This window comes from Apus apus, chromosome 4, assembly GCF_020740795.1.
Source record: "Apus apus isolate bApuApu2 chromosome 4, bApuApu2.pri.cur, whole genome shotgun sequence".
In the NCBI taxonomy this organism is placed as follows: Eukaryota; Metazoa; Chordata; class Aves; order Apodiformes; family Apodidae; genus Apus; species Apus apus.
In genome coordinates, this window is record NC_067285.1 from 6,248,589 (window position 1) to 6,264,857 (window position 16,269).

The 16,269-nt window shown below is 49.4% G+C and overlaps 2 protein-coding genes across 3 annotated transcripts in view; one reads left to right on the forward strand and one right to left on the reverse strand.

Moving 5' to 3' along the window:
* The window catches only part of EIF3A (eukaryotic translation initiation factor 3 subunit A), a 31,902-nt gene extending 23,732 nt beyond the window's left edge, over nucleotides 1-8,170 (forward strand). Inside the window, exons 19-23 of one of the 2 annotated variants that reach the window (XM_051617002.1) lie at nucleotides 3,006-3,269; nucleotides 3,300-3,829; nucleotides 4,747-4,921; nucleotides 5,346-5,515; nucleotides 6,884-8,170. In XM_051617002.1, coding sequence (XP_051472962.1) covers nucleotides 3,006-3,269; nucleotides 3,300-3,829; nucleotides 4,747-4,921; nucleotides 5,346-5,515; nucleotides 6,884-7,125 — 1,381 coding nt within the window. In that variant the 3' untranslated portion in view covers nucleotides 7,126-8,170. Of the gene's footprint in view, nucleotides 1-3,005; nucleotides 3,830-4,746; nucleotides 4,922-5,345; nucleotides 5,516-6,883 lie in introns of both variants that reach the window. The other variant, XM_051617001.1, reaches the window with a different exon arrangement.
* Nucleotides 6,960-14,705, reverse strand: NANOS1 (nanos C2HC-type zinc finger 1). The gene is made up of 2 exons (XM_051617003.1): nucleotides 13,067-14,705; nucleotides 6,960-7,040 (listed from the first exon to the last, which is right to left on the reverse strand). The coding sequence occupies exon 1, from the start codon at nucleotides 14,703-14,705 to the stop codon at nucleotides 13,941-13,943; it is 765 nt and encodes a 254-aa protein (XP_051472963.1). The 3' UTR covers nucleotides 6,960-7,040; nucleotides 13,067-13,940.
* Nucleotides 14,706-16,269: the final 1,564 nt, after the last annotated feature.

Here is a 16,269-nt window from a genome sequence, read left to right on the forward strand (position 1 = left end):
ATTTGAAGAGTATGATTTCTGGTAAACAAATTAAGTCTTTCAACCTTTCCTTGAAAGCTGTGTTGCCATTCTTGGTAGTGATCCACCTTCTTGTGAATTGCAAAATCAAAAATTGGATGAAACTGTTGGGTGTTGCAGAAGTGTTTAATGCATCTATTTGTATGCTTCAATGTGAAATTTTGTTTCCACAATATAATGATGCAGGTGACCCATATTCATTTTTGAATCATTATAACATTGAGATTTTTCTGAATAAGTATCTTAGTCATTTCCCATTCAACTTTTTTAGAAATTGAGGTGGGTGACTGCTGAGGAGTTAAAATTAGGCATGCTTTGGATTATTATGTAGCATGCTTGGTAAGACTTTGCTTCTGTCTTTTACTAAAAGGAATGTACTGAGGAATACTGAGAGGAAATACTGATAGCAGTCAAAATAGAATTTTTAGTAAAGCAGTGTTTCTCAATTATTTTCATTTTGCTGAACTTAGGAAATAATAAAGTAATAGTCATGATGCTCAGACATAATTGCAGAAGAAAGGTGTAATGCTGCATTCTTCAGTAGGCCCTAGTCTACCTTCAGATGGATTTTAACCCTAAAGGGGAGGTGTGTTGGATACAAAGACAGCAGTACAAACCTAGCTGTGAGTGAAGTTATTCCAAATGTATTTCTGAATTGAGTGATAAAAGCAGTAACAGGGAGAGCTGAGCATCAGATTTAGTGTGCAGCTTGTATCTAGCTGTAAGTACAGCTGTTGGATAAATGCATTAAAGAGTCCTTAGGGATGCTAGCACAAGGAGAGAAACTATCAGTTTTGTCTCCCAGACAATTTCTCATGGAAATGGCAGAGTCCTGGCATATAAACCATATTGGTACACAGGTCCTTACAGTCACAGGACAACCAGTTGTACTGTGCAGCAATCCCCAAGTGCTGGATTCCCCGTGATCAGCCTGTTCCAGTGTTACCAGTCTTGTCCATCCCGTGATTCCAGTCACAACAGAAAGTCAGAGAGGTCCAGCAAGGGCTCTCTGTTTCTTGGACAGCTAGTGGCTTCATTATGAGGTAAAACTAGATTGTAGGTATTCGCTTTGCTCCTTCAATGAACGTCATACCTAGCTCAGCTCATGAGAGTTGCTGCTGCCACAGTTCTGTCCCAGGGGATCAACAAGTGCTTCTATGCTTATGGCCAAGAAATATTAAAAAGCCAGAATGTGTAGAAAAGGGGAGTTGATGTCTATTTTATGTCTCTGCTATTTGTGTCTGAGTTAAAAGACATGGGGGGGAAGCTATAAACCTGTAACAGTGGTAGACACCATCATGTGAACTTTTCAAGCAAATTTCTGATTTGGTAAAGCTGTCTCCATGTTTTCTGCTCCTGTAGACCTGTGTGTTGGGTTTTATAAGCTATTGAAGAACAGGTGAAAAAATAGGAACTGGATTGCATTACTACCAGTGACTGCCATTCAGTTATATTCTTGAGTGTTCCTGTTCTTACTCATTTGTCAGATGCTCTTTGACTCTGAATTTGAGTAAACTTTTAAAGTGGGAGTTGGGATTTCTATGAGGGAAAGGACAAAATCTGAGCTACGAGTACGGAAATTGTTAAAGGAGAAAAAAACTAAAAAACAAGAGGCATAGTAATAGTTGAAATTAATAAGGTTTTTCCAAGGGGAAGATGATCCAGTTTGAGTCTAAATGGAAGTTGGCAATCTCAATGTCTTGTTTTTATCTCACAGCTCAGTAGTAATTGCATTCTCCTGTGTTCTTCCAAAACTAGGAATCAGTCCGCTCACAAGTCCTCAAAATTCTTGAGATGCAGAGTTGCCACAAACTGTTGCCTCTTTTTCTCACCTCTTGGAGTCCTACATCTGTTGTTTTGTAGCAAGTCATTGCTGTTATTTTGTTTACATGTTAGTAGCATAGTGGATTTCTAAACCTGTGGGGTTTGTTTTGCTTTGGTTTGTGGGGGAATTTATTTTTTTTTACGGTTTTGTTCTGTTGGTTTTTTTAAGTCATGAGATTCAGCTCCAGTGTAGTTTTTCTTCTTTTGCCAAGAAGCAGGTACCACTACATCTCTATGATGTACTATTGCTTATTTTTATTGCCAAGGAGCTAGCTTAGGAAGTTAATTTCCTGAAATTAATTAATTTGGTGGCAAAGCTAAGCAGTAATGTCTAAAAATACGTGTAAAGTCCTGTAGACATTAAACTAAACAGACTGTCTGGAGAAGTGACAAGAGTGGAAGGCTTTTTAACCATTGTACAGTAGTGTCTGGTGGTTTCAGTGACACAAATCCAAACCTATTTCAAAGATGAACCAATGACTCAATAGCCCAGGGAAAATTCCCACCAATTATTTACTTCCCACGTACATCTTAGCAAGGAGAGTCCATGCAAGCAGTGGCAGCCTCCCAGAGCCTGGTGCACCCTGCTTGCTGTCAGGGACTAGCCATGCATAGAGTCCTGAGCTTATTAAGTTGTCCTGCTGAATCTAGTTGCAGGTGCTTGTCAGTGGAAGTGTTGCCAGTCTGGAGGGCTGGAACTGTGCCAGAGACGGAGAACAGGGATTGGACTGTGGGGTTGGCAGACACGGGGAGAAGTGGGATACTTAGTTGATCATTGTGAGGTTTTTTTAATGCGGGTTCTTTGAGATTTAGCTGAGTTTGTCAGATGAGGATTGATGTAGAAGCCCAAATACTTCTGTGTTGTGTTGCAGCTGAGAGCCAGCAAGGGACTCTAGCTACCCCCTTCAAAGTGTAGTTTTGAAAGAGACAATAAACTGTTCAGACTTTACTGAAACTGTAGGGATGGTGACTTACTGCATTCCCCTGGCAATGAAGGTGGTTAGAGCATGTGTGTTTGCAACCTGCAAGCTCTGTGTGTTTGCAACCACACGTTGTGGATGCACTCAGAAACGACCTTGAGGGGTTTGATACTGCCAGTCTTATATGTAAAGCTTTTCTGGGTGTCATCATCTGATTTTTCCTCATTCCCTATGGTTTTATAGAGATTGGCGTCGAGGAGAACCAAGAGATGATGACAGGTCTTTCCGACGAGGGGATGATCTGCCCCGGCGAGGGGATGATCTGCCCCGGCGAGGGGATGATCTGCCCCGGCGAGGGGATGATCTGCCCCGGCGAGGGGATGATCTGCCACGGCGTGGTGCTGTGGAAGAAAAGGAACGTCCTTCTGTGGAACCAACAGAGGACAGGCCACCGAGGCGTGAGGGAGATGAGGACAGGCCTCCGAGGCGTGAAGGGGATGAGGACAGGCCGCCCCGACGTGGATTGGATGAGGACAGGCCACCCAGGCGTGCTTTGGATGACGACAGAGGCAGCTGGCGGGCTGCAGATGATGACAGGGGTCCCAGGCGTGGAATGGATGATGACAGGCCCCCCAGACGTGCTTTGGATGACGACAGGCCCCCCAGACGTGCTTTGGATGACGACAGGCCACCCAGGCGCGGCTTAGACGATGACAGAGGCAGCTGGCGCGCAGCAGATGACGACAGAGGACCCAGGCGCGGGCTGGATGAGGACAGGCCACCCAGGCGGGCTTTGGATGATGACAGGCCACCCAGGCGTGGGCTGGATGATGACCGGAGCAGCTGGCGGGCTGCAGATGATGACAGGGGTCCCAGGAGGGGCATGGATGATGACAGAGGTCCCAGGAGGGGGATGGACGACGACAGGATGTCCAGGCGTGATGATGACAGGGGACCGTGGCGCAGCGCAGATGATGACAGGCTCTCCAGGAGAGATGATGACAGGGGTCCGTGGCGTGGAGGTGATGATGCAAGGCCAGGTCCTTGGAGACCATTTGGTAAACCAGGTAAAATACAATAAATAATAATGTAACCTCCAAAGCATGTGCTTGGTGCCAGAGGTGGGAGAATCAATTCTGAAAACATCTGAATTAATTTGGCTAATGTGGACGCTCCTTTACTTGATGTAAGGAAACCTTTTGATTTGGCTTAATTTAAAAAAGTATATATATAAATGTAGCTCTGTCTGTTCCTTGCCTGGAAGACACCTAAAGGTCACATAGTGTGCTGGTAATTTACCTGTGTGCAAAACCAAGATACACAAGTTGGAATGCTCTGATGGGAGAGAAACATTCTCACTAGTTTAGCACACCTTGATCTATTTCCTTGCTCCCTCTATGTGCCTGAAATTAACCTCCTCCTAAAGAGGATTTCAATACATCATTTCAATGGGCCTGGTTTTGATAAGCTTTTTTTACGTGTACAAAGATATTCCTGTTTTTATCATTTCTTTTTTGGTTCTGTGTCTACCTGTTTTTTGAAAATCCTGTCTTGCTGATGATTGCTGCAACTGTTTCTGATTCTTTTCAGAACTGTTGATGACGTTTAAATGGTAGATGTGATTTTGATTTCCTGGTTCCTGTTCAGATTTATGTGCCATGCCAACTTTATAAAGTAGGCACTAATTCTGTAATCCAAGCCTAAAGCAAATCTGATACCAGCACTCCAGATAAGCTTTCACCTTTTTCCTGTTTCAGGAAAAAGCAGGAACCTCCCATATCACTGTCTGCAGATGAAGCAGGTTCTACAGTGTTTTGTCTCTGGCTCCCACTCAGAGTGCACACTTTTTACAAGCATCTTGGGTTGGATCCTCAGGGATGGAAACTTGAAGAACCAGTTTCTTTGAGGGTAGTAATGGATTCTTTGTCTACAGAGAGATCAGAGGTCAGTTACACATTCCTTTGACAGTGTTTCTTGCTTTCAGGAGGATGGAGAGAACGAGAAAAGGCTCGGGAAGACAGCTGGGGGCCTCCTCGAGACTCGAGACCTCCAGGAGACCGTGAATGGGATAGAGACAAAGATCGTGATGAAAATGAGAAAGACCGGGAGTTTGACAGGGAGAGAGATTTTGATCGAGATGATCGTTTCAGGCGTCCCAGGTTTGGCTTCTCTGCTGAAATACGTCTAGAACGTTGCTGTTTCTTTTTTAAAAGTGCCCTGCTGATAAGGAAATACTGTGTCATTGCCTAGTGAGAGGAGCAGTGATTTGTTTTGATGAAATGAAGCACTTTCAGGCAGTAAATGGCTAGTGGCATTTTGGGGGCTTTTTGATTTGTCATTTTAAACTGTTTACAGAAAGAATCCCAAAATGCTTTACTGCTCTTCTATTACTATTTTTTAACCTGAATCAAGATAATTTCATGTTGGGCTCCAGAAGAACAGAAAAGGTTTTGGAAGTATGTCAGTATGTTAAGAGACCCACTGGGCCTGAAAATACCTGTGATGTGATTTATTGTGCCTTCTTTCTATAGCAGGGGTAAAATCATAACATTTAATCTTATTTAATGTTTTGAATGGCAAAAGGGATGATGCTGGCTGGAGAAGAGGGCCAGCTGAGGAAACTTCTAGCTGGAGAGATTCAAGTCGTCGTGAAGAGTGGGACAGAGGTGGTCGTGACATGAGAGACCGCCGTCCTGATGACAGAGAGCCACCCCTCAGAAGAGGACCACCACTCAGATCTGACCGCGAAGAACGTATGTTTGTTTGAGTGTGCCTGAAGCCCATATTCATTGTAGGGCCTCCAGTTACCCTGACAGTGCTAGGATGTTGTAAAATGGGAGGAGGTTACATTTTCAGCCATTTAAATGCCTTTTGCATAAGCAAAGCAATAGAAAGAAGCTTTAGTGGGATTGACACTTTTTCCTTGAATCTTAACTTTTTTGACTTGTACTCTTCTCCATCATGGCAGCATCTCACGTCCACAGTAGAAGGGTAAGATTGTTAAGTGCAGTTTTCACAGTAGGGTTATGTTCAGGGTGAATGAAATTCTTGCACTTCAATTACCAAGGTAGACATCCCAGAAAGTAATTTTCAAACAAGGTCTTGTGGATGTCACACTATTACAAGTATTGATTTTGACAAACACCTGCTGAGCCATGTCATATAAACTAGAGTAGTACCTGGAAAGGTTGGACCAGATGATCCTTGAGGTCCCTTCCAACCTGGCATTCTATGATTCTATGATACATACAGGAACCTGTTTTGATTATGTACATTTATTAATCCTTTGCTGTGCTCTAACAGTACAGTAACAGCAAATACACTGAGCCTGAGGTGCCACATCATCCCACTCGGAATCCCATGGGGTCCCTGCCCCTAGCGTGGGGGTCCCTGGACACGGGAGGAGGCTGGGACCCCACACATCACATGGGACTTCTGCTGGTGCAAAGGCTGAGGGGTCTCAAGGTGGAGAATCATTGGTGTTAATGTATCAAGAATTGTTGCTATTTGACTGTTTGGTGTTTGACACAGGTTTGGTCACAAACAGTGGGGGAGAATTCTTAATGTCCTGGTGGAAATGAACAATTTTTGATACAGCAAAGGATGGTGAATGGTGCTACCAAGGGAGTCGTGTAATCCTGTGCTGATAATACCTCTTGATTCCAGCAGGCTGAAGAGTAATTTACTGTCTTTTGAGAGTGAACACCTAAACACTTTCCACGAGTGTTTTTAAGTTAGGATTTTTCTTTTTTCAAGGTTCAGTCACATCTAAGGAGATGCTTTTGTGCTTTTAATTCCAATAACAATATAAGAATATATTTTTACATCATAAAACCATGTACATCAATAGAACATTCTTATTGCAGTTACTGTGTTTAAAAGGTGAAACTTGGGTTGTTCACAACAATCCTGAATCTGAAAAGAGGCTTGGGTAGTTCCAGTTCATTCCTTTACTATAAAATGAAACTGTGCACTTGACTATCACCATCATATTCCCTCTTGGCAAGAGGGAGAATCAGTAAATCAGACTGTCAGTGCTGGGCACATTTGTTTAAACCCTTGGAGGCTGCTGGTGGAGCATGACAAACAAATGTTGTTTTATTGTCTATGTGTGTTTGTAGCAAGCTCCTGGCGGCGCGCCGACGACAGGAGAGAAGAACGTGGAGAAGAACGTGAGACAGTTCGGCGATCAGCTCCTGCTCCTGCTGCTCCTCCAGCTTCTGCTCCCTCACCAGCATCCAAAGATCGAGACAGAGATGGGGAGAAGGAGAAAGGTTCCTGGAAAACAGAGAAGGAGCGTGAGCCCGTTCGCCGTACTAAAAATGAGACAGATGAAGAAGGGTGGACCACTGTACGACGCTAAGTGAAAGTCACAGAGGTTAACCAATGTTTTAGCTTTGATTTGATCGAATCCGCGGATTATATTTGTGCTTATAAACATTCTGAATTGGAATTCTTTAACAAATGTTTTGAGGTAACACGAAAGCATGAGCTTGAATTACTTACTCCTATAGATTGATCATGCACAAACTCACAGCAGAAGGTTGGAAATTGAATGCCAGTTTATGAAATTACAAATGATGCTGATTTCATGGGTCATTTGTTACTAAAATAAAAAAGAAGCAAGCCCAACAGCTGTCTTGAGTAATGCTTCTATCTTGCACCAAAACAGGCTGACCTTTTTATTTTTAGTCTTCCTTAATTTGGAATGGGGTATTATCATCACAGAACATGCATCTGAAAACGCCTCTGTTCACACAGTGGAATTATTGAAAAAGCAGAGCTAATTTCCATAATTGGCCAAGAAAGAAAAAAAAAAGAAAAAAAGCCCTCTTTTACCTAGGTACATTTTGAGGGCAGGTGGGTTTCTGAGAGATGTATTCTATCACTATCTAAATTCAGTAAGTTCTTTACATTTGAATGAAATATAATAAACATGATGAGCATTAGCTACACTGGGATATTTTCTGTAGGTTTACTTGAATACAAAATGCCTATGAGGCCATTTTGCAGTCCTTGTTCCAGGAATGTATACTGCTGCAGTGTACAACCACAAAACATCAAGCTTTTACAGTTTCAGTGTTTTGGTAAGCATATGGCTATGTATTTTCTGTTGCCAATATCACAACTGCTTTTTCCATCACTGGATAATTCATGCCTTTCAAAGATTTATAAATATTGTCATATTTAAATTGTGTGGTTTTGGAGAAGCTGTTGAGTTTTCCCCCAATTCTTTGTCTTCAGGGTCAATTCTTTCCCTTTCCAAAAAAAGTGATTTGTGGTAATGGCTGTGTTGACTTCAGTTTTGGGGTGTGGTAACAACGATGAACTAGCTGGTCATACTGAAGCCAACACAGAACTTGCTGCTGTGTGTTTCTTCAATGATAAATAAACAACTTAAGGAATTAGCTGCTACAGTGTCTTGACTTTTTAGTAACTTCCTGTAGTGTCTGTTAATGCAGAACAGTTGTTGAACAACTCTGTCCTGTGCACATTCCTGTTCCTGTACCAGCTGAAGGGGAAGGGGAGAGCACCTGGGATGGTTTCTTCCTGAGAAACCTGGTTTAATTTAAATGTGTGTGAACAAAAGCTGTAATACTCCTCTTGGCCTTTTCCTGTCCTTTCCTGAGCTTTCCAGGTCCTAGTCCTCAGGAAAAACTTGCTCTTATAGTCATCTTCTGAGGGCCAGATCTTTGTGCCTTTGGAGCTTGTCACTTCCATTGCTTGTTGAGTCAGAATTCCTGCAGAACAGTAGTGTTTTCTAAACAAACCAACCCATTTCTTTGTGCCTCATACAGTCCTATAAAGATGGAATTAGAGTGTGGGAGCTCTCCAGTCACAGGGAGCACTTTCTGGATCTGGGATAGTGGGTGCTGCTGCTGTTCATTTACCTGTTGTTGTTACCTTACAGTTACCTTTTTACCTTACATTCTGTGTCCTAGGGATTACAGGATTTTTCCTGTTAAAACAGATGCCTGGAGCTCACCAGTCCAGCTGCTTGCTGTGAAGTCAGGCTTTGTACTCAGAACCATGTTTCTCCAGCGTGATCTTTAAAAGCTTCAGGGACAGAGACTGGATAACCTCTTCCACTGTTTGGCTGTTCACAGTGAAGTGCAACCCTTTCTCTTTTTGACTTGTTGTCTCATCCTTCTGCTGATGCACTGCTGTGAAAACCCTGACTTCATTTTCCCAGTAGGCACTGGCTGGCTGTGGTTGCACTGCTTGAAGCCTTCCCTTCTCCAGGATGAACAAGCAGTTCCCTCAGCCTTTCCTCCAGCCCCTGACCATCTTGCTGGCCCTCTGCTGAGCTTGTTCCAATTTGGCAATGTCCTTGTCCAGGGGGACACGGTTGCAAGACCCAGAACTGGATGCAGCAGTCAAGTAGAGGGGGATGCTCTCTTCTCTCATCTACAGGCTGCAGTGTTGTTTATACAGCCCAAGACTTGCTGGTTCATGCTCAGCTGTATGCCTGCTGGGTCCCTGGAGTCATCTGAGCCACCCCCCAGTCTGTCATTGCAAGGGCTCCTTTCTTGGTAGTGCAGGACTCTGCCTTTCTCAACCTGTCCTGGTCCCTCTGGCTGGTTGCCCTGCCCCAAGTTTATTGTCTGGTCCTCCCAGTTTGGTGTCATCCATAAACCTGCTGGCAGGGCACCCTGCTGCTGCCTCCAGATCCTGCAGAAAGGCAGCAGGCCAGGCCCAGGACAGACTCCTGTGATGCCCCACTCCAGGTGCAGTCCAGCTCATTTGCCATGATGCTGAGCCTGAACATCCAACCACTTTTTCTCCCACCTGTCTGTCCAGCTATCTAGGCTGTGACATTCTAACTTGGGCACAAGAATATTGTATGAGACAATGTTGAAAGCCTTGCAAAAGTCAAAATGAAGAACATCCATCAACAAAGTGATTTTTTTGTAGAAGGCAGGTGAGTCAGGTGTGGTTTACCCCCAGTAAATCCATGCTGACTGTTCCCAGTCACCTTCTCCTGCATATGCCCAAAAACATGCTCTCAGATGTCTTCTTCCATAATTGTCCCAGGGGCTGAAGTGACACCATCTGGCCTGTAGTTTCTCAGGTGGTCCTTTTGACAATTTTTGAAGATGGGTTCAACATTTGCCTTTTTCCAGTCACCAGGGAGATGCAAAGAGCAATTATACCTCCAGTCATATTTTTAATTTTATCCAAATGAAGCCATTTTTAGTGACCATTGCCCCAGCTAAAGCTGTGATCCCAAACCTGTGCTCTTCAGTTCCACTCTTTGAGATTGTGATAATGCTGCCAACACGTGTAAAATTCTCAGGACTGGGCAGCTTGAGAAAACATCTGCAAGACGTGAGTTTCACAGACATGCCAGTGTGTTTAATTTACTGCTTGATAATTTTAGACAGAATGCTACCTACAGTCGTCAAAACCCACCACTGACCAAAGGCCAACAGCTAAAACCTCCATCTACAGCAATAATTATACTTCAGCAAAGTTTGGTAACCTGGAAACATTGATGAGGTCAAAGGAATTACCTGTCAAGCATTGTTGTGTTTGATTGATTCATGCTCAGCTAAACATTTCCATGAACCTTATGCTGTCACATGCTATAGGCATATAGAAGGCAGAACTTAGGGCTGCTGCTGGTTAAATGGATGCAAATTCTGCTCAATCAAAACAAATGTCCAAGAGCAGAGCAAGATGATCATGTATGAACAGTCCAGTTTTTCTCCTACTCCAGAAGCAGCCCAGAGACTGACTCCCAGCTGAGGAGTGTCAGAGCTCAGCAGAAGTAGGGCATGGACATTTTAATTTTTTTCTAAAGGGCAGTGAATGAAGTGGTGCAGATCCAGCCTGGGCACAGCCACAACTGTATCTCAGGACACCAAGCAGGGTGCAGGGGGGCTGGTGGACAGCCAGGAGACAATCTCCAACAGGAAGAGCATCAGGAGTCTTGTCTTGCTGTAAATGAAAGGTATCTTTGTTGTTCTAATATCTGTGGGCTGCAGTCATTGACAGGAATTGCTACATTTAGGCAAGTTTTTCGTTTGTAGCTACAAGGCACTGTTAAACTGTGTAAGCCTGTAAAGTCAAGGTCAGGGAAATGGCAGGTTCAAAATGTACCTCTTCTTCAGGCACTAGTGATCTACCCATCCTGTGTAGCTTACTGCAGAATGGCAAGAAGTAGGTCCCTGAGTGGCATAACAGGAGCTCCTGACCCTTCCTATTTTGCCACAGCAGAACCAGTTAGAGCTGAAATGTCTGGTCCAGCTCTTAAACAGAATTATTAATGCATTTAATTATGGTAGGATGGAGAGTCTGCAAACTATTCCACTGCTATTGGTAGCTTTCTGATTAAGCTACTTAGGATTTAAGTTACTAATATAAATTACCTCCAGTAAGTTAACAAATCAAAGCAACACTCTGTGACGCTGTAAGCACTATCTGTTGTAATAAGGTTTTTAGGAGTGACCAAGAACAAGCATGTTTCTGCCTACTCAGTGCCACAAGGAGTGTGCTGGTGTATAGGACATCACAGCAGCTTACTTAAAAAAAAAGCAAACAACAAGCAAAACACCAAAACATCCTTAAAAGGACACTGACTTGCAAAAGTTTGAAAGGTCAGTCGTGCTGTGAAATGACCATGTCAAGCAACTGGAGAGCCTGGCTCTCAGCCTGACTTTTGCTGATTTGGAATCTTGTAGTCTCCTCTCTGGAAGAGTTTGAGGGTTGATTTTTTTTGCCCCCGACTGGTCTTTTGAAGCTGCTACTCTACTGCCTTACCTGTTAAGGCTTTGATCAGGTCTGTAGCACCATGTTGTGTGCATGACAGGCAGCTCTTGGCCTTTCCACAGCAAGATGCAGGTATGCGTGCAGGACGAGAGGAGCCAGGAGGGACAGGCAGCAGCAGAGGCTCTGGACACAACCGTTTTCCTCTTACACAGGCAGAGGCAAGAAACAGGCACAGGAAAAGGCCAGTGCCACTCAAGGCAGGGACCTGGTGCATTTCCAGGCAGTGCAGTAGGGCTGCTGCTACACTGTAGCTCAATGTACAGACGGGTCAGGAGGGGGTGGCTGCATCGCAAAGGCTCCAGCCCTGCCAGAACCATCCCCCAGAGAACACCTGAGAAAGCTTTTTTTAGATCTGTCTTGCTTTTGTGTCCAGTGACAAGTCAGCTGCATTCAAATATACAAACTGATCTTCAAACTTTCCACAAGGAGGTAACAAAAGTACGGGAGAAAACTCTTCCCACAGCATCACACTCAAGCCTGATTCTAATGTGGGGTGAATAGAGTCAGCCTGTGTGGACCAGGCATCACAGAACCAAACACATCTGACTTCTGATGACTTGGAAGAGCCCTTGGGGCATTCCCCATGGAGCAAGAGACAAGATGTTACTTAGCACAAGGAGAGGGTAGCTGCCACAAGGTCAGCTGCAGCCACTATTTCATGCAAGCCCTGCTGTATTTGCTAATTAGACTTGACACCATCTTTGGAGCTATTTGATGAAGATTTAAGAGAAGGCTTCCACACAAATTCATTTTCTCTTTCTTAATTGCTGCAGCTGTGAGTCAACAGCAGTCACCAATGATGAACCCTGGGCCTTCCTCCCTAGCCCACCTTGCACATGTTTTGGCTCCATTCTCTGCTGTCCTGCTGTCCCCTCTTCTGCCCCATCTCCCTGGCTGTTGAGCAGCCTATCAAAAGGAACCCACCCAAACCTGTGTCAGCCCTCACCTTTCTAGCTCCCTTTCTTCTGTCAGGACCCATCTCCTTTCTCATCCTCCTGGTGGTGCCCCAGCAGTTCCTGCACAAGGCTCTTGTCACCTCCCTGCTTTTGGCAGGACCACCCTGCAGACCAAGCACACCCCCATGCCCCTGGTAAAAGTCCTCTACAGCCTGACCCTTTCTGCACTGAGAACTTGGGCACCTGCCTTTTGGCTCCAGAGGACTCCTAAGCAAACTACAAACCTGCTGCTGCTCCTTCTCCTGCCCAACAGTCACAGTAAAAACAATTTCTGATCTCGCGAGGACTAGAAGATACTTGGTACCAAGGAACTGCCATCACCTAGGGTTCAGGTCTTCAGCATCTATCTTATATTTTGTGAAGTCCATGAAGTGCTAAGGATGTTTGTTAACCACACAGGTTAACCCCTCTCATCCTGCAATCAGTTAAAGCCACATTCTCTCAGCTCTTGAAAACGTGCAACCTCCCCTTCCACTGTCCTCCTCCGGTCACAGCTCTCTGCTCTGTCCAGCTTGCTTCCCTCACCACCCCATTCACCACAAACACAAGCTGCATCCAGCTTACGGTCATACTTACTGCCTTTCCATCAGCGGCAGGGGCTCAGTCTGCGTCTCAGCCCAGAGTCTCTGTGTTTCCCAGCAAGCACGTTGATGCTTTCTCCTCTCAGATCTTCCTTAAAGCCGCTTATCAGACCCGGAGATCTGCGAGACCGTCCGTGCTCACTCTGGAACGGCTGAAGGGTGACGGCGGGGCACGGCTCTGCTCTCCCATCGTGCCAGGCAGGATGCTGCGATGCCGAGGAGGGGGCGTTAATTACCGAGTGAATAACTGAGGACGGGTTTGATCACGATTTGCTTCCCGGTTTTAAGGTCGGCCAAGGAAATTACTCGGATGTTGACTTTAAGACCAGAAGCGCGGAGCGTTGCACCCCAATTCAGTAGCCGGCTAATAACAGCAAGACGACAGCTCCCCTGGGAACCAGCCGGACCCCCCGACGGCTCGGAGCGGCTGGGGATGCGGCTGCCCCCGGTTCCCCCCTCCTGGGCCGGGGGGCAGAGCCCGGGGGAAGCGGAGGGCAGCGCAGCCCCGCTGCAGCGCCCCGGGGACACCCACCGCCCCCTCTCTCTGCCCGGTGCTCGCTTGAACGCCCCTCCCAGTTAGACCTCGCCGTCAATCCGTTTCCGTAAAAATCACACACATGTATATATATATTTTTCCTTACAATAAACAAATACAGTGCATCTAAGCTGCGCGGTGGTCCCCGCGCGGGCCAGCGCGTCCCGGCCACCAGCCCGGCGGCCCGGCCACCAGCCCGGCGGTCCTGCTCGCCAGTCCCCGCCTTCAACGTACTAACGTGTGAAAGGACAAACCCGCCATCCACTCGACGGACAACCACAACCCCGCGGGGAGAGGCGGGAAGAGGCCGGGGCCGCCCCCGGGCTCCCGGCGCTTAACGACCCTTCTTCCCCAGGGCGGTCCGGGCGTGTTTGAGCTGTTTGGCCGCCTGCATTTTGGAGAGGGGGCAGTACTTGATGGTGTGGGCATTGTCGCCGCTGGCCCCGCAGAGGGGGCAGGTGTAGCGCCGCAGCACCGGGCAGAGGACGCGGCCGTCGGGTCCCTTGAGGATGTGGGTGGTGTAGAGAGCCACCGCCTCCTTGTTGTTCCGGCAGAAGACGCAGACCTGCAGCTCGGGTTTGAGCAGGCGGGAGGCGGCCCGCGGGTGGCTCGGCAGCCTCCCCGCCACCACCAGCCCGCCCCAGGCGTGCGCCGAGCCCTCCCGGCCCGGGTGCTCCCCGGAGCAGTCGAAGAGGACGGCGGCGGGGCCGCCGCGCCCGGGGAAGGGGCTGAAGTCGGCGAAGCGCTCCTCCAGCAGCCCCTCGCCGTGGTGGTGGTGGTGGTGATGATGCCCGCACAGGTCCAGGTCGTGCAAGTCCAGCGCGCCCTCGAAGTACGGCCCCGCCGCCTCTTCCTCCTCCTCCTCCTCTTCCTCCTCCTCCTCCTCGGCCGCCGCCACCACCACGGCGGGGGGCTCGGCGCCGAAGCCCTTCCCGGGGCGGACGGCCTTGGTGATGAGCGTGGCCAGCCCCAGGTAGTCGTTCCAGGAGTTGAAGACGTTGCCGCAGGCGCCGTGGCCGCCGAAGCGGGCTGCGGGCAGGCACTCGACGGGCGGGCGGTGCCGGTGCGGCTCCAGCTGGGCGCCGGGGAAAGCCGCCATGGGGAGCGGGGGCTGCCCCGGGGGCGGGGCGGGTGTGCGGGGCGGGTGTGCGGGACCGGGGTGCGTGTGTATGTGTGTGTGTGTATGGGGGGGGATGTCCCTGGACCTCCGGTCACGCGCCGCTCCCGCCTCTGCGAGCGCGCGGCCGCGCGAGGCGCCTCAAATAAGGGGGCGGGGGCGGGGGGGGGGGGCGAGAGGAGGGAGGGAGGAGGGGTGGGCGGTGATCGCCGCGCTCCCATTGGCCACCGGCCAAGCGCCCCCGGCGCTGATTGGCTGGCTAGCGAGCCGGGAGGGGGGGGGGGTGGGGGGGCGGGGCACGCGCCGGCGGCGCAGGTGTGGCGGCACGTGCGGGCGGGGACGGCGGCGCGGGGCGGGGGGGGTGTCACGCGCGGGGACCCCGGGGCTGCGGGACCCGAACGGGACCCGAATGGGACCCGAACGCGGGGCGGCCCGTGCGGGACCCACCCGCAGAGGCCAGGCCCGCCGGGGCGGGGAGGGCGAGGGGGGGAGAAGCGGCTCCGCTCGGGGCGCGCCAAGCGCCGGCACCGGCACCCGGGGTGGGCTCGTCAGCACCTCGGGTAGAGTCGTGCGGGGCTAAACCGAGCCTGGTGAACGCGCCGCGCGGGACGGGAGGCGCGGACGGGGCGGTTCGGGCCGGAAGGACGCTGGCGGTTGAGCCGGGAGCCGCCCCCCTCAGCAGCACATCCAGGGGTCTGGGAGCCCTCCCTCCAGGGCCGGGGAGCCCGGCCGCCGGGAAGCGGGTCCTGACATCCAGTCCGAGCCACCCTCCTGTTCTGCCGCGCGGCACTGGGAAGGAGAGACCGTCCCGCCCCCGCTGCCACCTCCTTTCGGGGCGGTCCCTCAGCTGAGCTCACGCTCCGTGCGCTCCGTGCAGCAGGTGGCTTCCCACGGGTGCCCGAGGCGCTGAGGGGGTCTCTGCTTTGGGCCCCTCTCGTCAGAAGCCAGCTTAATTATCGTCATCTAAAGCTAATCAAAGTTCGGGCCTCACGGGCGGTGCCCGCGCTCACGGGAGCGCTGCGGGCGTGTGCCGCCTGCCCGGGGGGCTCTGCCCTCCCCAGGGAGCGGGCTGCCCCGCGCTGCCGCCCCGAGGGGGTGGTGGGTGGGTGGGTGGGTGCCCGGCTGGGGACCCTGGGCAGCAGGACGGGCACGGCTGTCCCCGGCCAGCCCAGCTCCCCGGAGCGGTGCGGGCAGGGCGGCCCCCGTGCTGCTGGACACGGGGGCAGCGGTGGGGAGGCAGAAGCCACCCTTGCCTGCTTCTGACAGCTGGCCTTGCCCTCCAAAACCAGGTCCTCCTCCAGGAAGCATCACCTGCATGACCTGCCATTTGGGCAAGAGGAGTTAAGAAATGCAGCTGCAATGAAAAAAAAAACTAATAATTTCCAGCACCTGGGAAGGGCTGCTGGGCTGGGCATGGAAGGTGGGGTTTTGTCAGTGGTAAATCTGCCTCCCCTGTGCAGGGCCTTGGTTGGTAGGTCTGACAGGCGCTCCCCTGGCACATGAAGCAGCTGCAGTGTGGTTTTGGTGTTCAAAGCTGCAGTCAGCA